Below are 22513 nucleotides of genomic sequence, written 5' to 3'. Positions count from 1 at the left end.
ATAAAAGAGCCTAAATCAAACCCAAACATTTACAAAAAATTGTTCTCAAAAGTATATATCAAAGTGTCCCAAATACGCATCATCAAAACCAAAAAAATGTGCACGATCACGTCTTTGCTTTCCCACGGTCATCTGAAGTACATGAAACATAAAGCTGAAACTGTAAGCCAAAACTTAGTGAGTTCCCCCAAAGTACCATGTAACGCCCGTGTTTCTGGCTAAGCATTATTATTATGATGTAATAGTTAGGGTCAACAATTGTATCATATTTTGACGTAATGAAGAATAATTATTTGAGTATTATATGATTTATTTGATTTTATGTGCATTATACTTGCCTATAACGATGTAATATAATAATAATAATAATATGCATCAAAAATAAAATAATAGATAGACTCAATATCTATGAAGAAAGTTGAAGTGTTCGTGACAAAGATTCTGGAGATATAAAGAACGCTGGAATCCGACTTATAACGAAGAAGCTATGACCCGTCGAAATTTTGCGACAAACCCGACACGACGTGTATCATAAAAAGCGAGTTTGCGATAACATACTTTTTAGCCTTAGCGGTCTAAAAGAAATTCATATTATACGTTAAACCGAAAGTGTGCATATAGAGAACTTCCATATCTGACTTCGTTAGAGGAAGTTATGTTTTTTCTAAAATTTGGCATAATAGTGTGCAGTCCGGAAATCGAATTTTAGATCGATCGATTTATAGCCGACATAATCTAAACGAGAATCGAAGATCTCGTTAATAGGAGTTCAACGATATTAAGACAAACAAAGATGTACGTCAAATGACAAATTTATGAATGTTTAATGGACTTTAACTGTCTAAGCTTGTTAAAATATAACTTTAACCAAAAGCATACGCCCCTTCTACAACATATAAATAGAGGCGCAAATCTATCATTTTCCTCACACCAAAACCATTCTTTCTCTCCCAAATACCATCCTTAGCCCTTACCCTTCCCTAACACTTTCCAAGTGTTAGAGGTAAAGCCTGGAGCGCCAGAAGGCTTCGAGAAGAAGAGCTTTCAACTCAGAAGTTTTGCCCTTGCATAGCCCAACTCTTAGCTAAACCCCCTTATAAGTGAGTTATGCTTACCCTACTTTAAGTATAACTTAATTTTAAGTCCATTATCATTATTGTGAACCTATAAACAAGATTTATCAGTGATTTAAAGTCGTTATACTGATTGATCTACTTACAGGGATGATGTCTAGGTTGTGATTTAGTGAGGTGTTTAAAATGGGCTTTCCAAAAAGTATACTAAGTATACCAAACGGACCCTACCTGGTTGTTCCTTACTTGATAGATCATGATGTAGACTTTGAGTTAATGATGAACCTAGACTAATAATTAGTTGTCGTAAATATTAGACTAAAATATAGTAATTATGATACTAGGTTTCGTCGAAAGAAAAGAAAATTGTTAGAAGCGAAGCGCTGTCTGAATCTGGAGTCATCACTTTAACAAGTGAGTGCATAGTTACTTTCATCTTACACATAGATATGAAGTATTTAATCTAAATTATGTGCTATGTGTGCATATTATCTATGTTCTTGATATCTATGTTGGATGAATAAAATATACATGTTTTATTCGATTTAAAATGTATATGTATTTTATACCTATAATTATGAAAGGTAAAGATGGGTAGATGATATAGTTGATGAAATAAATGATGAGAGGCCTCGATGTTTAAGTTGATTCAGTCATTTAGCGGAGTATAAATGACAACCATGGGCTATTCTAAACAGTCCAATGGAATGCTAGCAGGCTCGCAACCTGTATGTGTTTTTGAACTACGTGTTCACCAGGTGTACTCCATCCCCTCATGGTTGCCTTTTAGACATATATTGATGTGGAATCCCCTAAGCAGTGTTTTCCATACCGATGAAAATCCTTAGGCAGACCCTTTAGGGACAGAAAGTGAGGATAACAGGAACGGGTAATTGGGTTGAATAATTTTATGAAATTAATGAACTTAGTTATTATGGGTTGAAAACCCTATGTGCTTACCAAGATCCCAAGTTTGACCACTCGGTTTTTTGTATTACAGGTAGTGTACATAGAGCACAAAAGTGATGATCTGATGAGAGATCAATGGATTATAGGCCATTAGAATAATAGATGTTGTAAGGCATGTACTATTTATGTTTATGCTTATGTACTATATTGACAATGACATCCCAACTTTTTTAATATAATGAAAGCACATTTCTTCGGAAATGCTTTGATAATTTACTTATCATATTTTTGGGAACAAATTCCGCAACATATTTCTTCAAAACGATACTCTGATTTCAAATAAAGCATAAACAAATCGGTCTTTTCTGGACGTGAAATTGGGGATGTCACATACCACCACACAAACGAATAACAACATGCATAATGGGTCCACAACTAACAGACCGAATTAACCCTAACTCCACATCATGATTATGGCTTGCTTTCCAGCCCACAACTCATGCATGGCTTACTCTCGAGTCCACATCATAAGTTTGGCTCGCCTTCCAGCCCACAACTCATGTCTGACTTACTCCCGAGCCCACAACATAAGTCTGGTTCGCCTCTCGGACCCACAACTTACGTCTGCCTAACTCCAAGGGTTGTTGTCTTGTGCACAAAGCAGTATCACCTCAACCTAACCACAATATGTCGACATATACATAACATATAACATATATCCAACTAGCAGTTAATCATATAACCAATCAACAGACAAACAAGCAGATCTACATATCATTATCACATATCAACATCCTATATACCAAGACTCAGTTCTAACAGATCAATACAACATATCAGCATCCTCTAAACAAGGGTACATAACCTAGTGAGTCGGCATTGGTGCATTCGACCCACAAGTACAGTAAGGAAAACCCACCTCCCAGTCTGAAAAGATAGCTAAATAGGATACTGCTTCGAATATCATCTCAACCGATCACCTATTCATGAAAAATGTCCAAACTTAAATACAATTCAAAATACCTAAAATACCCCTAGGTTAAACTTGGTTAAAACATGGTTAAAGTCGAAAGTCAAAAACTCAACCGAGTTGACGTAGCTGAGTACGCTAGCATACTCAACATGTACGCTTAGCGTACTCAAGATCTAGATTTGGCTACCAAGGGAGTATGCCTAGTGTACTCGGCCAAAAATCATTTCCATTTTAAGAGCTTATTTCATTAAGTCCTTTCGTCTAAATGTAGATCTAGCCCCCAAATGTCATTCCCAACCAAAAAGTTTCCAACTTTATGAGTTTGTATGCTTAGAAAATGACCAATACCAAAACCCTAACTTGTCTTAAGCTCTTAAGCTCTCTAGCATTTTCATGGAAAAGAATAGAGGAGTAAGGTTACATTTTTATGCTTCTAAACACTCCAAAATGTTTGAAAGGACAACTTATATGAATTAAAGTAACCCATACTCATAATACCAAGCTTATATGACCAAAATGAACACAAATCCATGGCTAAATAACATCTAAGCATAGCTTCATCAAGTTCAGAGCTTTTTACCTTCAAATGGTGTGAAATGATGATGTGATTCTGGATCCAAAGTGTTATACTCTTCTAAGATGGTTTCCTCTTCCTTCTTCATCCTTCAAGAACACCAAAATACACACTCAAGGTTAAGATTACTTCACTCAAGAGCTTAGGGTTAACTAGGGTACGAAATGGGGATGAAGGCTGATGAAAGAAAGGTTAATGGGGCTATAAAGGTGTTTAAATAGTGCACAACCCTAAATATTGGGTTTTTGGGTCCAGACCACGTACGCCCAACGTACGTTTTGGGTACGTCTAGTGTACTCAAGAAATTCCCAAAAATTACGAAAATGCCATGTGGGACCAAATTTGCAAATAATACTCACACCAAGGGTAAAAATGCAAAATACCTGGAAACCAAGATCTTACAAAACTAAAATAACTAAATCAAATAAAACTAAAATAAATAATAATTACAACAACAAAATTATACTTCTCATGTTCATCGTGCATGAATATGTCACGATGTGTTTAACCAAATTTACTTGAAGTTGAATATGTACCGACTTATCAAGTTGAACAATGAGGTTTGGTTTAGTACATTGATGTCATTTTTGAGCATCAACACCAAATAATCCATGTTAAATCAAAGTACCTTGTGGATCAATTACTTTGAAAGATAAAATTTAAAAAACAAGAACCATTAGAGTGCTAATGATTATATCTCAATCTTAAAGTATGTTTTTGAACCAAACACTTAATTAAAAGGAAAGTTTTTATATTTTTCAAATTTATTATAAAAAACTAATATTAATGAAATTAAGTATTGTTTTCATTTCGATCCTATGTCGAGATCTTTTAGTGGTACATTTTGTTTATATTTTTCAATATGTAATTTGATAAATTGAGTGTATATTTTAAAATACGTAGGGTATAGATAGAAAAACTAAAACGAGTAGTATATAAGATGTATCATACAAATAGGATATAAATTTGTTTTTAAAAATGAATTTACTTCAAGTTGAGTCTTAGTTATATTTTATGGGCTTTAAAATGTCTGAATTATCCAAGATTGCACACTGATTCGTTAACACGTAATTCCCGCTAGGTATGATAGATTTATAAAGAGCTTTATATTTCTTATAGACAATGGAGAACAATCCCATAACAGTTACACTTATCATTAGTTAGCATAAAAAATATGAACCATACCATCTAAACTGTCCATATCAACCACCTTTAAGGCCCAGATGGAAGGTTAATCGTGGAACCTTAGTGACATTTGGATGTGTTATGATTTGAATTGTAGACCTCGTATGTGGAATAAATTTTTATCTGATGGAATGAGAAATAGTAATGTTTTTAATGTATGTTTGGTATACTATTATGAAGTTGACTTGGTTCTCCTTATGGGGATGGGGAGAATTATCATATTCTTCAACCTCCCTAATCAAACTTAATAATCCTTATTGGTGAATGACAACACTTTCTTTATGTTATATTGGATATAACATTAAGGCGTGTGTAGGCATGTATTTTTTGCTTCGTCTTAGTTAGGTTATGTTGGAGATATAATATTTAACTATAATTAAAAAAATTTAAATGAGGACAATATGATTTCAATTTTTTGTGGTTTGATATATAAATATCAAATACAATAAAAACTAACTTTAAATCCATTTTGATAAAGCTTATGATATGATTTCTTGGTCCTTTTCTGGATCACATGATACAATTCATGAGTTTCGGACCTAAATGGAGGACTTGGATTCAAGCATGTTTAATCTCTTCTATGACTTCTATTTTGCTCAATGGAAGTCCCATAAATGAGTTTCAATTACACATGGGTTTGAGACAGGGAGATCCCTTATCTCATTTCCTCTTCATTCTTGTTATGGAATGGTTACATGTAACCATTGATGATGCTAAGGTGGCTAATCTTTTTTTTTTGGTTTGTAGGTTGGTAAATGTAATTTGAGGATGTCACACTTATTCTATGCGTATGATGTGATATTCCTTGGTGAGTGGAAGCGCTCTAATATTGTTAACATTGTTCAAGTCCTTCATTGTTTTTACATGGTTTATGGTCTAAAAATTAATTTACATAAATCCAATCTTTATGAAGTGTGTGTTTTGGTTGAAGAGGTGGATGATTTTGCTTATGTTATGGGATGTAGGGTAGATAAACTAACATTTACCTATATGGGTCTTTCGGTGGGACAAAATATGACTAGGGTGGTAGGATGGAAAGTCATTGATCGGTTTCAGAAGCTTTGTGTGCTCAATTTTTTGGGGGAGGGGATGAGGATACTCGTAAAATTTCATAGGTCAAATGGGATGTGGTGCTTGCTGTCAAAAAATGGTGGTCTTGATATTGGGAGTCTAGGTGCCTTTAACTTAACTCTTCTTCATAAATGGTGGCGGAGATTCTTGAATAATGTAACTTGATTTGGGTGAACGTTGTTAAGGAGTTGTATAGGTTTAGTGGGGGTTTTAATCGAACTAGAAGTATTTGGTCTATGCCGTGGGCTCGAGTTTTGGCTTCTTTTTCTAAACTTCAAAACTGATGTGTGGTTGATTCTTTCATTAAGAGAGAAGTTGGTAACTGGATAACTACACAATTTTAGAAAGATAGACGACACAATGATATTTTGGCGACTAGATTCCCAAGATTGTTTGAGCTAGAGTTGGATAAGGATTGTACCATTGCAGATAGAAAGGTTAATGGAGAGTGGTCTTGGTCTTGGTGACATCCTTTACACAGGGGAGAAGAAATGGTTCAATTTTTGGATCTAATGGACTGTATTTAGAATGTTATTTTGTCTGATTAAGCGGATAGATGGGTATAGGAAATTGGTTATGATGGGTGTTTCACAGTTGGAGATACTATGAGGTAGATTGATGATGCGATTTTACCTTCCTTGGGAATGAAAACTAGTTGGAATCCTTTTGTCCCAAGAAAGGTAAATATTTTGATACGACATGTTTTGCTGGATAGACTTCCAATTCAGAGTAATTTAGCAAACATAAACATGGATGTTCCTTCAATTTTGTGTCCTAGTTGTCAACTTGAGGTGGAGCAACTCAATCGTCTTTTTATTAGGTGAGAAGTGGCAGCTAGAACTTGGAATGCTATTTTATCCTGGCTTGATATTGATGATTCAGATTTTGATATAGTTCATGAGATATTTAGCTACACTTCTTAACAATAGATACATGAGAATTTTAGTCAATTAAACTATATTTAAAAATCATTTTGAAATTGACTAATTAAAATAGCCGATGCATCCGCATCCCAAACTACATTGTCCTTATAGACGTGCAACACTAAGTAATCCAAGCCAACCCACATTAATGACAAACTTTGAATAATCACATTTCTTAGACGTACTAATAGAACTCTATGAATAAGCAATATGAATGTTTAATTAGTGATAAAGATATATATATATATATATATATATATATATATATATATATATATATATATATATAGGAAAAACGCTACATTCAAACACATTTTGCTTTCATTCCTACGTATGGAGTAATTAACACTTGACGCTAGAGTCTCTTACATGTAAGACTGAATACACTAGAAAAGCTATGTACCATGTGTCCATCTTAGTCATCCCACATTTTTAGTTGATAATCATTATCAACTTACCTATCTGGTTATCGTTCATCTTGATTAATATTTTCGATTTTTGAAAAAATTATGTTAAAAGATTATACTTATTTTGTAATTTATTTATGGAATTTTAAATTTTGAAATATACTCATGGTTATATAAACGGTTGAGCGGTTAATCGACAACCCAAACAGAAAAGAACTTAACTAACCATTGGTTAACAAGTTTTTGGTTTAAGATCAAGAAATAGCAATATAAAAATCATGATTAGTATTTTGATAAATAATTCCAGTTCTGTTAACCATCCGCTAAGACCCCTAATTCTTGATACACAACAGTTAGTATATTTTAAGAAATATATTGAATTTTACTAGTTTATAAAATTCAATTAAATGTTAATATACATTAGCAAAATAATATCAAAAGTTCATAAGAAATAAATATATTATAAAAAAATAAAAAAAAACAAAAAAAATTAGATCATCTCAAATAACTTATATAAATTAATATTATAACATCTTTTATATATATATATATATATATATATATATAAAAGTTTAGTAATATTAAATTTAAAGTATATTATTAAAAACTGAATTTAAAAAATTGTAAATGATAATGGAATATTGGAATGGGTTTGGGACTTGGATTGGGTTTCATTAAAGGCCATACTGTTTAATATATACGTGACCCGAAGCCCAAATGCCAATGGACATTACAAGAAGATGCTATCGCGTGCGGTGCACGTGAAATCCCTGCTTATTTTATCGAACCCCTCTTCTTCGTCCTCCGGCTTCCAAAAGGATCGGCAATGGCTCTGCTCCACCGATTTGGATGCTGTTCTCCACCTTCTCCTCCTCCTCTTCTCTCATTCCAAAAGCCAACCTCCGGTTCCGTTTTGTTTACGGTCTCTGCCCTTCCCCTCCGCCGCCGTTTTCCGCGGAGATTTTCATCATTTAGATTAACCGCAACCCTCGCCGCTGAATCACCGGCTGGTTCTGTGTCGGACGGAGGAGGTGGACCGCCGAAGCTTCTTATGGAAGTCAAGGACCTCACTGCCGTCATCGCTGAATCGGGAAAGAAAATTCTCAACGGTGTTAACCTCTCAATCTACGAGGGCGAGGTCTCTTCTACTTTTATTTTTTATTATTATTTTTTTTTTTTCAAATTATACTGTTCCGTGATTATATAATTGAAGTATTATTGATTTGTTTTTTTGACTTCAAACGCAGTATCTTTGAATTTCCAAATTAATATGGAGATTTTTATGCACTCGAATTCAGTATTTTTCCTGTTTTTGTAATTGTTATACTGTTTAGTGTAGTGATTATTTATTGTCAGCAATCAGAATAATGTAATTCATACTTGAGCTTAAATTATCGGCTGTTTGACTTTGAAAGCTAAAGTGCATAATGCCATATCTGTAAAATCCTGTGTTTTTCTGATGTATTAATTATAAGTTACTGGTATTTGTACTCGTCTCTAATGATGTGATGATTGTTTATTTGACTAGATTCATGCTATTATGGGCAAAAATGGTTCTGGGAAGAGTACTTTTGCCAAGGTTAGTATGCTTTTTTATTTATTTGTTGCATCTTTAACTGTGTATTTGTTGTTCAAAACCTTAGCAATAGGTAGGATACAAATTTACACTTACATTATATTGTCATTATTAAGATAGACAAATGAAATGGAATTGAGAAAATGGTCCTAGAAACAGAGTCTCCTGGTAATAAAATTAAAGCTTAGTATTCAAAATAAAATTGAAATCTCTCGAAAACCGCTTAATATCAAAGCAAATGCTTGTGCAACCTTTTGATCTTGAGTTTCAATTAACATTTCTTTTCTCTTATAAGAAACTGCAATGACATTTATTAAGTTTGCAAGTATTGACTTTTTTGGGAAGTCAAATGTCAAGCTTGTTTTATATATTTCTAAGTCATTTACTTCATGACTAATCCATTATAGATCCTAGTCTAACATCATACAAACAGCCCATATCACACCATTTAATTAGCAATGAAAATATAAAATTGATCATTTTCGGTGAGCTTGTTTATGAAATTGTAGGTTCTTGTTGGGCACCGAGATTATGAAGTTACTGGAGGATCTGTTATTTTCAAGGGAGAGAATTTGCTTGAAATGGAAGCAGAAGACAGATCACTTGCTGGACTTTTTCTGAGCTTTCAATCTCCAGTTGAAATCCCAGGAGTAAGCAACAGCGACTTTCTTCAAATGGCCTACAATGCCAGAAGAAGAAAACTCAATCTACCAGAGCTTGATCCACTTCAGGTATATATTATATATAATATATCCACAATCACATCACTCCCTTATACTTTTTCTAAATATTTACAAGTAGTTTGACATTTTTTGGTTTAGTTTTATGGTTACATCATGCCCAAGCTGGAAATGGTGAATATAAAGGCTGACTTTCTGAATAGAAACGTTAATGAAGGATTTAGTGGTGGTGAAAAGAAGCGAAACGAGATTTTACAACTTGCAGTATGTATATTCTCATAGCTATACCATTTTTTTTATTTTTTTTAAAAAGAAAAAGCTTTTTATTAGTCTTATTTAATTTATCTTTTTTTTAAAAAAAAAAAAAAAGGTTCTTGGAGCTGAATTGGCTATATTGGATGAAATTGATTCGGGATTAGATGTTGATGCATTAAGAGATGTTGCAAAAGCAGTAAATGCTTTAATGACTCCCACAAACTCTGTTTTGATGATCACTCATTACAGAAGACTCTTGGAATTTATCAAGCCCACCTATATCCACATCATGGTATGTATACTTTCATCTCTGTATGTATGTATGTATGTACAATGTTGGCGTTATGTTATTATGATTTATGAATGTGTGTGTTTGTAGGATGATGGAAGAATTACAAAGACGGGTGACATCTCCATAGCTAACATTCTTGAGAAAGATGGCTATAAAGCAATGTCAACAACCAAATAATTGAAGGCTACAAGGTATTTATTGATCACTGATTTTCAAAGTATTACCACAAAATTATTGGCATTCTTTACTTCAGGGTTATTAATGTAACTCACTTTATAGCCACCAACTATGACCATTTTCTTGTTCAAGTCCCCCATCATTTAATTCTACTCAATATCCAATCCCTTTTACAAAAAAAATATAATAATAATTAAATAAAGTTTGTTCAGTTAAACCTTTAGTGTAAATATAGAAATGTTATTGTATGCGTACTTGAACAGCATAATAGTAATAGTTGGTGTCCATAATATATTTTGTAATATTTGTCGCATCTTTTGATGTAATTATAAAAAAGACATTGTTGTATTTCTGTGTAGTTTTTGACATGTAGAGAGTTTTTTGGGAGTATTGGAACTACAAGTGAGACCTAATATGATGAGAAGTTCCGACTTGAAGCACAAGTGTAGGTGCTCTGTGTTACTCTCTTTATTTGTAACTAGATAATTTATTTTGCAAATTTGTGATATACCTTTGGTTTTGTATATCCAACAAAAAAAACATCATCATCTTAAAAAAGTGTGTGGAGGGTTGTTAAATTGTTACAGACTTGATATGGAACTGTTTATTTATTTTATAAGAGTCAGAATTAAAGGACAAAAAAAAGTCAAAAATTGAGCAAATAGTTAACATGCATAAATTGTGTGTAGTACACACTATTTTAATAAAAATATTGTGCCAAAATTGAATATGTGAAGTCAAATGAGCAACCCGATTTAAGGGTCAATTAACATTAGCCTAACAATACGCATCATTATCAAGCAGCAAATAAACAAAAGAGTAGGAGTAGGAGTTGGTTCATTTAATAGACTGAATATACATATATAAAACAATTGGGTTGTTGCCTTGTTTCTCTCATTTTTTTTCCCAAGATTTTAGTTGGTTTGATCTGATTTGATTCAGAAAGTCGTATAATTGTTACAATATTCTAAAGATATTTATCCATGTTACGAATAATTTAATGTTTGTATGAGTGCATACTTGTTTCTTCACCACTAGGCTTACTTCTATATGCTATCAGTCACATAGGTTGTATTTTGGGTTGCGGGATCATCACTCTCACAACTAGATTTCAAGATTTAAATATAAATATATTATTACGATTTACGAGTTAGAATTATAGACAAACTGTCAAGTTGCATGTGAAAGTGTATTTGCTATAATATCGTATCAGACTCTTTTCATTCTACTTTTAGAAAACTGAAATGACCTTACTAGCCCTCGAGAAGTTTGTTGTTGGTTTGATACCTAACTTGGGGTAGACTGAAAAGGGTGAATTATGCTTATAATTGCTTTCTTTTTGTTTTGTTTGGTTCCCTTTGGTTGTGAACAACAAGCATTACATGCTGAGAATCCCTTCCAAAAAAAAAAAAAATTGCATGGTTGAACTTAAGGCTAAATTATGAACCATGGAAGGTCAATTAATTTTAATGTATGTGATTATTAATCAAATGTATAAAGGACGATTTATGATGGATAAGTCGATTACTAGTTTTTTTTTCATAGTTATCTTGAAACATCGACAATGAAATTAAATTTTCTTTGTGATAAGAGACATAGGGTGAATACAAACCCAGAACAATATATATCAAAGAATTATATAATATGCATAAACTATCAAATTATTATTTCTGACGTACTATCAACTTAACTTTGTTTTTAAAAACCATGCTTCAACTAATACCACCATCTTTCGACCTCAAGAAAAAGTGGTGACGTATTTGTCCTCTTTAACGTTAAAAAAGTGTATAATATTAAGATTATATATATATATATATATATATATATATATATATATATATATATATATATATATATATATATATATATATATATATATAGGGAAAAGTGAATATACCCTTAAGGGTATATAAACTTAGGTACCCAAACTCATAATAATACATCGTTTTGTTTGATATATTCATTATAATATTGTTAAACTTCAATCCTTAACTTGATTTATATTCAATATTTTTAAATTTTCACTATTATCTTCCTCTTACATCACATCTTTTTGTCGAACACTTACTATTCTATATATATTATTGTTGAAAATGACAATTATGTAAGAAGAAGATAAATATGAAATTTATAAAAATCTTTGAAGTAATTCAAGTTAGAAGTTGAATTATAAGAACATTGGACAATTACAATGTCTATATATGATACAAACGATGTAGTATAGTGAGTTTGGGTACCTAAGTTTATATACCCTTAAGGGTATATTCACTTTTCCCATATATATATATATATATATATATATATATATATATATATATATATATATATATATATATATATATATATATATCAAGAGGGTAGATGAGTTTGAGATTTGGAGAATGAAGGTATTTTTACAGTAAAATCGGCTAGAAAATTCATTGATGATGGAATGTTTGTGGTGGGATAGGACTTGAGAAGGTGTAAATAAGTTGGTCCCTATTACAACATATATTTCCTTAGTCATGTGTAGTTTCTCAAACTTTAGTGCTAGCTTGACAAAGATCATTGTACGAACAATACAATTGTAAACTAATCACATTGAAGATTTTGGATCAAAACCAATCTCCATAGTTGGATCTTGAGTTAAGACCTATATCAACCATGTTGATCTAGACTAGATACATCGTCTCTCAAGTTTGATATCATGTTGGCCCCATATATCAACCATGTTATCTCTATGACCAATGCATGGGATCTTCAACTCTTGAACATCTCAATTGGTTCTCATACCAAATGATGTATAAAAATACAAACAAGTGTGCATTTGTTGGTTGCGAGAATGAAAAGAACACACTCAAGATAATCAAATGTTCTTCAAGAATTATTAAGATGCTTATGTCATATAATATACACATGAATTCTAACGTGATAAATATATATATTTATACATTCATATATTTTTTTTTGCTAGTTTTAAAATAAACAACAAGAATACAAAATACATTCAATTATTTATTTTTTTTAAAGAAATTAATCATATAGAGTATATATAACATAAAACCTTTTATAGATATGGACAAAAAATAAATTTGGAAGGCATGGTTGGTCGTTTAGCATTCGCCCTTGGAGACACGGCCCCCACTGAACTACTTGTTCTAGATCCACCCCATTTTCCGTTTTCCATTTTCTTTTATAATAGTAATTTCTTTCAATCTTCTCCACTTTGCAGCCATTACACGCTTCTTCATATTCAATTCAATTCTTTATTGTGTTTTCATTTCCTATCCCAAATTTGAATTGAATCTTTCAACTACGCAAACCCTATAATTCATCCCCAAATTCTCATCACCACAATCTTCGAATCACTGATTCAATATACGCATATCATATACACACATTCATACACACACAAACGTCTATATCGCTACCCAATCTTTCATTATCTCCCATTGCTTTGACTTTATTTTCCTTCTGTTTTTCTCTCTCAATTTCATAACATTTCAAGGGTTTCAGAGTTTTTTCTGGATTAAAGGTGTTTTCTACACCAATTTTAATGGAAACAACAGGTTTGAGCGTTGATACCACCAATTCCGATGCGTATGAGACTGATAATTTAGCTTCATCAAACTCTTTAACACCGAGGATTACGAGTCGAAGTAGTTCTTCCAGGAGGATGACGCCGTCTTCTTCGTTTTCTGTAATTCGATTTCTACAAGCGCCTGTAACTACTGTACTTGAATATTCTGGTGTTCTTCGACCTAGGTCAAACAACGATTACCATGAATCAGAGAGTTTGATTCATGATCATCATCATCATCATGATGCCCGTAGTTCGAGTGATTCGGATACGGCTACGAGCAGTAATGGCGATAATGGGGAGGTTTCTATACGGATAATCGGTGCGGTAGATCCAGAAGAACAACATGGTGGGGAGGGTGGAGAACCGGTGGCCTTGAATGGCGGCGATAATGATGGAGGAGAGAGAGAGATGGCTGATTCCACCGACGTAGATGGTGAAAATGGCAGGAGTGGGAGTCATAGTGATTCATCTTATCAACAGCGGTATGATATGCAACAGGTTTCGAGGTGGATTGAACAGATTCTTCCATTTTCTTTGCTGTTGTTGATCGTGTTCATTCGTCAGCATTTGCAAGGTACTCAAGATTTGACCTTTTTCTCCTTTCAAACCATTTCAAACGAAATTTCTTGTAGTAATTGCTTTACTTCATCTATATCTGTAGGTTTCTTTGTCACAGTCTATGTAACTGCTTTCATGTACAAGTCTAATGATATTCTTCGAAAGCAGACAGCTTTAAAGGTCCAATCCCAATCCCACTTCTACTATATAATCTTCTTCTTAAATCACCTTTCTAACTCTAAACACACTTAATCATCTTCTCTTAAATTTTAACAATCAACAATTTTTACAGGGGGAGAGAAGACTCTCTGTTCTTGGTGGTTATTTTATAGTTTTTATCCTTCATGTAATTGGAGTATACTGGTGGTACCAAAACGATGATCTTTGTTACCCATTGTTCATGGTTCCACCAAGAGCAATTCCACCATTCTGGCATGCTATATTCACCATCCTTGTGAATGGTATGAAATTTCTTTTTATATATAAATTTCCCATGTTATTAAAGAAAGTATTACATTTTTTTAACAAGTTTTATCTATTGTGTACAGATACAATGGTGAGGCAGACAGCAATGGCTTTTAAGCTTGTATTGCTTATGTACTATAAAAATGGCAAAGGGCATAACTTTCGTAGACAGGTAATGTGACATTAATCACCAAAAAGAAAGAATACAATCACATACACAACAAATTATTCCTCAATTTTTTTTTTATAACTTTAGTTATTTTGATATTATAGGGTCAAATGCTGACTGTGATTGAGTATGCACTGCTGTTATACCGTGCATTTTTACCTGCTCCAGTTTGGTATCGATTCTTTTTAAACAAAGAATATGGAAGCCTCTTTTCCTCTTTGACAACAGGCTTATATCTAACTTTCAAGCTTACATCAATAGTTGAGAAGGTATCATCAAATACTGTTATTTCTTGCATTTATCCTTTTTTTTTTTTTAATTTATATTAATTAGTGTACACACTCTTGCTCACAGGTTGGATCCTTCTGGACTGCATTGAAGGCGTTGTCAAGAAAAGAAGTCCATTATGGATCCTACGCGACACCAGACCAGGTATAATGTCGCAATTTGTTCAGGGGTATTTTAGTCATTTCATTGGTATTCAAATACTTATATTAATCTTTGTTTTTCAGGTAATTGAAGCAGGGGACATGTGTGCTATTTGTCAGGAAAAGATGCAAGCTCCAGTTTTATTACGTTGTAAACACATTTTCTGTGAAGATTGTGTTTCAGAATGGTTAGATTAATAATTAATTCCCCCTCAAATACGGTTATCAGGGGTATTTTAGGTATTTGACTAATTTGAATTATTGTTATTTTTCTCAGGTTTGATAGAGAAAGAACATGCCCTTTATGCAGAGCTGTGGTGAAACCAGCAGAAATACGTTCATATGGGGATGGATCCACGACTTTGTTTTTCCAGTTGTTTTAATTTTTAATTTTTTTTTGGTTTATAATTCTTGAAATACGCAAGTTATAACCCGAATTACAGTAAAAGAGTAGAGTCCTAACATTTTTTTTTACACTAAAGCTGTAGTTATTAATGTTTTAATATATTTACAATGTACATGAGATACAATTTTCATGCATTCTGTTGAGTTTTGAAAGTGCATAAAGGAATTAATTCTTAACGTAATGTATGCAATCCTTGTCATTGTTATTTGTTAGTTATAATTTGGCAGTTTTTGGCCTACACATGTGATATCAAGACTATAACTAAACGTGTTTAAGTGGTTAAAAATTCTTTGTTAACAAAGTTCAAGTTTTAATTTGAACCACATCCCAAATGCACGTGGCAAAGTTTTGGTCTTCTTAGATATGAGAGTATTTTGGGGGTTTTAAACAAAAGAGTAAAAACATATTCTTTACTTTTAAAATGGATGTATTTAATTTATATGCGTTATTCAATGATCAAAAACATTTATTGCAAGAACAAAGTAAAAGATCTTGGAAGCCAATGCCATTGTAAATTGTTCTTTACATGAATTACAAATTAGAAGTATAAAACTTGAATTTAAATTACATTCTTACTAGAAAGAAATTATTACACTTTTCTAAAGAATATAACATTTTTGAACTAATAAGATTGGAGGTATAATACAATACACATAGATCATATTCTTACACCTTCACAATTGTATGAAACATAACGTTTTTGTATTTTAACCAACTACCTAGAGGCTCATCGGGTAAGTCTTGGGGTTTCAATTAGGATTCGGTCAAAAGAGAGTATGCAGCATATTTCAATTTCTTAGCATATCCTCCAAAAAGGCGAGCCCTTTCCCTGACCCTTGCAAAAGTAGTGAGTTATAGTTTCTAATTAATTTAGCTAGTTTCTAATTAATTTATTAATCATATAATATATTAATAAACTATTTTATCAATCTCTTAAAATTATTTCTAACTATTCTTGCTCTTGAGGGCAACCCAAACATGACTTTGCTATTATTCCAAAAGTTACACCAATTAGTTATGACATTGGACATCTATTTCCAACATCTTAGTGTCAAGAGCCTTAATTGTATGCTTGTATGTGTATTGTTGTATATGGTATTTTGAGAATCTGGCTAAGCTTTGGCTTATAATTGTGATTAAATGTTTCAGGTACTTGAAATGATCATTGGAATGTGAATGTATAACGTTCCAAATTTCACAACAATTTTTTCATTTATTATTAAAGCATTTGTTCCAATCCTAACTTCAAAGATCAAAAGAAAACCATTTGTTTCAAAACAATAATCAGAATGTAAATATAAAAAATTATTAAGTGCATAAATCTCCAATGGATGCGATACAATCAAGTTGTGCCCTTCCTTCGTTACCAGAAAACCGAAAATAATTTAAACTTAAAACCGTTAGTACAAAGTTTAGTGAGTTCCCCAACATACCATATATCATACTACAACAACACATAACCGTAACGGTCCTATTTCAATTCTTGTGAATGCTATGAGCCAGATCATAGTCTTACAATTACTTCTTGTCATGGGCTAAACATGGTCTTTCCTGCTATGCACCAAAACATAGTATTTCATACAAGTGTCATGGGACAAAACATGGTCTTTCATAGAAGTTCCATGGGCCAAATCATGGTCTTCCATTCAAGCCACAAAGACAAACAACATATCCTGATACATAGTGTCCTACAGTATAGTGAGAAAACTCACTTGATCAATGAGCTGAAATCCACTACTTGGAGTCCAATGAATCAACTACATGAAATTCATAGTCTATAGTTCAAAACCATCAAGTTTGAACCACGGTGAGAAAACTCGCTTAGCAAGAAGTTTTGGGATGCTCCGGGGACTCTAGATTCCCCGCTGGAGGTTGAGATTGCGAATGACCGCACCGTGAGTGCTACGAGGGTATATCAGGATTGTGTCCTAAATGTGTTTGGGGAGAGATTCTGTGTTGATTTACTTCCGATATCGTTACGAGGGCTGAAGGTGATTGTCGGGATGGACTGGTTCGGGGCCAATGGGGCCATGATAGACTGCAAGTGCCAGCTGGTGAGAGTTCGAACCCCAAGTGGGGGAGAATTGGTTATTCATGGGGAGAAGGCCTCGCATGGGCCAACTCTCTATTCAGATGCGAAGGCTAGGAAACTTCTCCATCAGGGTTGTTTGGGATTTTTGGCATACATCTCAGATACGAGGATTGAGCCCATGACAGATTTGGGGTAGTGTACCGGTTGTACGAAATTTTCGGGATGTCTTCCTCGAAGAGTTGCCAGGGGTGCCTACAGAGAGGTAAGTAGAGTTTCGCATTGATTTGGTGTCGGGTGCTGCTCCGAAAGCCAAGGCACCTTACCGGTTAGCTCCGCCCGAGATGCAGGAGTTGTCTTCGCAGCTTCAGGAGCTGCTAGACCGAGGATTTATTCGTCCGAGCAGTTCCCCCTGAGGAGCACCGATCTTGTTCGTGAAAAAGAAGGACATGTCACACAGTATGTTCGATTGTCGGGAGCTAAACAAGCTAACGGTGAAAAGCTATTATCTGCTTCTGAGGATCGATGATTTGTTCGATCAACTGCAGGGTGCATCTTGGTTTTCCAAGATTGATCTACGGTCAGGGTACTATCAGATGAGGATTGCGGATGAGGATGTAACGCTCTAAATTTTCAAAACAAATTTTCCACTTTTAAAAGTTCACACAAACATACTTAAACATTTCCCATGTAAAATTGAATTTTTCTCAAACACAAAACAGCATAAATTGTTTGTCAAATATCCGAGAATCCACATAACTCAAATCATTAAGCTGGTGTGTACAATCATGCCGGCGCCTTCCCGTGATCCTGAGATGTACCTGAAACACATTTTACACAAACACTGTAAGCACGAAGCTTAGTGAGTTCCCCAAATACCACATACACAATAATTAGCCTCTCATTGCTATATCTCGATAAGGACCCTCCAATTACGTGTCGCAGTGAAGACCCTCCAGTCTTAAGTCTCGGTATAGACCCTACAATCATAGCTCAACATATTCACAGAATAATATAACAACATAAGTCACAAAGACAAGATTCATAACAACACATTACTCAGTATAAGCAAATAAGACCCTCTGGTCAAAACAAGAATAAGACCCTCCGGTCAGTAACACGATCAAGACCCTCCGGTTACACATAAATTACCACTACGGTAAGTAAAGTGAGAAGACTCACCTCGTGAAGTAAAGTAAGTAAATCCCACACCCGAACTGCTGGTCTAGACTTCGCCTAACATATGTCACAAACATCACTAATTAAAATTGATATTAACAACCCTCAAAGATGTTGGTTAAGTCTTTCTACTAAACCTTAGAAGGGTAAAAGACCATTTTACCCATTCATGGCCTCCAAGGTCCACAAATTGACCAAAACCCTAAAAGTCAACAGAAGTCAACACCCAGCGCGTACGTTGGGCGTACAAGTGGCCATGCATGCATCGGGGTGGACTCAACACTACGCTGTGCGTAACTGGGGTGCACACGACGTACATCCCGTACTTACTCTTTTCACTCTTTTGGTCTTAATCCGTTAAGACAATTGCTACAACTACAGATCTGGGCTGATTAAGGTCCATTACTTAATAAAGTTGGTGACTTTACGCCTTAGCATGGTTGGACAAGTCTAGAACTCATAAACTCTAATCCTTTACTCACAAAGGTCCACATATCTCATGCATGGAGAGATCTTGACGACCAAGATCTCATTTTTATGAATCCAAACGTCTAAAAACACCTAAAAGGACATGTATTATGCTCTAGAGTTCAACAAACTCATAAAGCTTCAATCTTGGGACATAAAACCCTAAAAATGGACCAAAACATGAAGTAATCAAAACAATTAGAAAGCTTTGAGCTTGATACCTCTAAATGATGCACCAACCACAGGGAAACTTATATCCAAAAGCTTAGACACTAACTCTTCTTCCTTCAAATCTCCTTCTTCACAAAAGAATCCCCCAAGATCACTCAATAAGCCTCAAATGCTCATACAAGCTAGGAAAACAGGATTTAGGGTTTGAGGGGAGTTGAAGGCTGGAAATGGTGGCTGGAAATGAGGCCATCATGTTCCTTAAATAGCGACACACAACATAATTAGGGTTTACACTCTGAGCCTATTACGCCTAGCGTACTAGGTGTCCTCTGCATCCATAATACGTACATGAGTGCGCTGAGCATACACATGCATACGCCCCGCGTACGCATCTGCCACCTTTTCTTAAATAAGGACTAATCTTGACGGGGCAATAAAAGTTATGGTCATCGATGCATACCTTATTTCAGGTTGTTACAATTCTCCCCCACTAGGATCAGACTTCGCCCTCGAAGTCATCCTCTGGAAACAACTTGGGTACTGCTCGTGCATCTCAGACTCCGACTCCCAAGTCCACTCCGAACCTATACGATGCCGCCACTGAACTTTAACCAGGTGCACTTCCTTGTTCCTCATGGTCCTTACTTTTATATCCAATATCGCTACCGGTCTCTCGATATAGTTCAGGCGATCATCAACCTGAATGTCCTCTAAAGGTACCACTGTTGTCTCGTCGGCTGCACTCTCAGAACCTTCAGCATGTCTGGTCCGCCCACCCGGTCCTTCAGCTTGTCTGGACCGTTCTCTGGGCCTTCAGCCTGACTGATATGCCCTACTGGGCCTGTAATCTATCCGGTCCGCCCTGGGTATGTTGGCCCTTAGCACAAAGTAGGTCCGTCTCAACCCAACCCCCAATCAAACAATCATGTGCACATAAATATCATATGCTAGCTAGCATGTACATATAGTCATACTGATCTAACAAATTAGTAACATAGTATCATCCTATAACTAGGATACCAACCTAACCAGTCACTAACATAGCATCGTCCTATTTACTAAGATACCAACCTAACAGGTCACTAAGCATATCATCATCCTATATACCAGGATACCGACGTAACATGTCACTAAGCATATCATCACGCAATAAGCCCATATTCAAATCCGAAAAGGGTCGGCATTGGTGCCTTAGACCCTGATGATATAGTGATAAGAACTCACCTCACAATGTCGATCGGAACTGAAATATCAAACCCCTGAAATACAACTCCAAACACCAACACCTACAACCACCATTGGTCCCATTCCATAAATTTCCAAATTACCAAAATACCCTCAGAAGTCAAACTGGTCAACCCTTGGTCAGAGTCGAAGTCAACGGTCAAGGTCAACAGTCCATGTTGACCCAACTCGTCGAGTGCAGTCTTCAGACTCACCGAGTTCCTTCAGAACTCAGAAAGTCGCGAATTCCCTGGTCAACTCGCTGAGTTTCCAGAAAACTCGTCAAGTCCATGTAGTGTCCAAAATGTCAGGAAAACCCTGACCAACTCGTCGAGTCATCTCGCTGACTCGCTGAGTCCATGCATAAACCAAAAACGGGCAATCTTCATCCGACTCGTCGAGTTGCCTATGCAACTCATTGATTCCCTTCAGTCCTTTTCTTATTCAGATGCTTTTAAGCAAGACCAAGGCTCCAAATTGTAGATCTAGCCTCCTTGGGCATAGTTAGCACGTAAAGTTGCAAACTTTACGTGCATACAAGGCTTTAAATGCCAAAACCAAGCTAAGGAAGAGATTTATGCCAAAAAGAAGGGCCAAAGCTTGATAAATTAAAGAAATTTATGACTATGAGGACTTAGAGGAGTCCAGATCTGAGGTTACAACTTCAGATCATGCTCAATACCAGAAATGACCCACAAATATGCTAAAAATGGCCTTAAGCCCTTGAATGAGGAGATCTAATGCTAGAATGATCAAGGTAACAACTTGTTACCTTCAAATGGAAGCCAAAACAATGTAGATGTTGGATCTACAAGCTCCTTCCCATTCCAAGTCTCTCATCCTTCAAGCTTCTTCAACAAATGCACCAAAAACACTCTTTTAGCCTCACAAACACTCAAAAATGGGGTTAGATCGCTTAGGGTTTCTCTCTGGACGTGAAAAGTGGCATGGGTGGCTGGGGGAAACGAATTAAGGTCCGTTAAATAAGGTGCAAACCCTAAAAATTAGGGTTTTCATGCACAACCTCTACTCGTCGATTTGGGGTCCACCGGCTCGTCGAGTAGGCTCCATAAATCATGCGGCCTGATTAGTCTCTACTCGACAAGTTGGGGCCTCTAACTCGTCGAGTAGGCTTCCTTAAATGCATGAAAATCTCTAAAATCTCATTTCTGGAAATCGTGGTGTTACAACTCTCCCCCACTTGAACTAGGCTTCGTCCTTGAAGCCTGCTGCAGTGGATAAAGCCGGATAATGCTTTTGCATCCCAGCCTCCGACTCCCCAAACCTACTCGGATTCACTCTGATGCTGCCACTTGTACCTTTACCAAAGGTATCTCCTTGCTACCCATAACCTTTACCTTTCATTCCAAGATGGCACCGGCCTCTCGACATAGTTCAGGCGCTCATCGTCCTGAAGATTACCCAACGATGCCACGACATCCTCGCCTGACACGTACTTTCACAACTACAAAAATGGAAAGTGCTATGAATCTGACTGAGCTCCTCCGGGAGACCCAGTCGATACGCTGCCTCGCCAACCTTGGTAAAACCCAAAATGGCCCGATATATTGGGAACCCAAATTCCTTTCTTCCTGAAGCGGATAACACTCTGAAAACCTGAAGTTCTTGCCAGAACAAAATCATGGTTCATACGCAGTTGCCGATAATTCTCTGCTGGAGAAGATATTATATATTCTTTCAAGGGAAAGCTCATTTAACGACCGAATTTTCAGGGATAACACGAACAACGGGAGGCAAA

The 22513-nt window shown here is 35.2% G+C and overlaps 2 protein-coding genes across 2 annotated transcripts; both read left to right on the top strand.

The window, feature by feature from the left end:
• Positions 1 to 7885: 7885 nt before the first annotated feature.
• On the top strand, positions 7886 to 10673 carry NAP7 (non-intrinsic ABC protein 7). The gene is made up of 7 exons (XM_079015907.1): positions 7886 to 8253; positions 8644 to 8694; positions 9201 to 9422; positions 9513 to 9635; positions 9742 to 9918; positions 10006 to 10109; positions 10455 to 10673. The coding sequence occupies exons 1-6, from the start codon at positions 7942 to 7944 to the stop codon at positions 10093 to 10095; spliced, it is 975 nt and encodes a 324-aa protein (XP_078872033.1). The 5' UTR covers positions 7886 to 7941; the 3' UTR covers positions 10096 to 10109; positions 10455 to 10673.
• A 2543-nt stretch (positions 10674 to 13216) lies between these two features.
• LOC145069485 (uncharacterized) lies at positions 13217 to 15817 on the top strand. Its single transcript, XM_079016411.1, has 8 exons — positions 13217 to 14231; positions 14319 to 14395; positions 14508 to 14676; positions 14764 to 14852; positions 14954 to 15118; positions 15204 to 15281; positions 15362 to 15465; positions 15555 to 15817. The coding sequence occupies exons 1-8, from the start codon at positions 13631 to 13633 to the stop codon at positions 15658 to 15660; spliced, it is 1389 nt and encodes a 462-aa protein (XP_078872537.1). The 5' UTR covers positions 13217 to 13630; the 3' UTR covers positions 15661 to 15817.
• The last annotated feature ends 6696 nt before the right edge of the window (positions 15818 to 22513 follow it).

Source organism: Lactuca serriola, chromosome 8 (genome assembly GCF_051521515.1).
Source record: "Lactuca serriola cultivar US96UC23 chromosome 8, Lser_US96UC23_V15, whole genome shotgun sequence".
Lineage (NCBI taxonomy): Eukaryota > Viridiplantae > Streptophyta > Magnoliopsida > Asterales > Asteraceae > Lactuca > Lactuca serriola.
This window is presented reverse-complemented; position numbering and strand designations above follow the sequence as displayed.

Excerpts from the sequence above, each read along its gene's own strand:
- LOC145069485 (XM_079016411.1), top strand. The coding sequence starts at position 13,631 with ATGGAAACAACAGGTTTGAGCGTTGATACCACCAATTCCGATGCGTAT. Across the intron at positions 14,232-14,318 it reads CATTCGTCAGCATTTGCAAG|GTTTCTTTGTCACAGTCTAT; the intron begins GTACTCAAGATT and ends CTATATCTGTAG. Across the intron at positions 14,677-14,763 it reads ATTCACCATCCTTGTGAATG|ATACAATGGTGAGGCAGACA; the intron begins GTATGAAATTTC and ends TATTGTGTACAG.
- NAP7 (XM_079015907.1), top strand. The coding sequence starts at position 7,942 with ATGGCTCTGCTCCACCGATTTGGATGCTGTTCTCCACCTTCTCCTCCT. Across the intron at positions 8,695-9,200 it reads GGAAGAGTACTTTTGCCAAG|GTTCTTGTTGGGCACCGAGA; the intron begins GTTAGTATGCTT and ends ATGAAATTGTAG. Across the intron at positions 9,919-10,005 it reads CCACCTATATCCACATCATG|GATGATGGAAGAATTACAAA; the intron begins GTATGTATACTT and ends GTGTGTTTGTAG.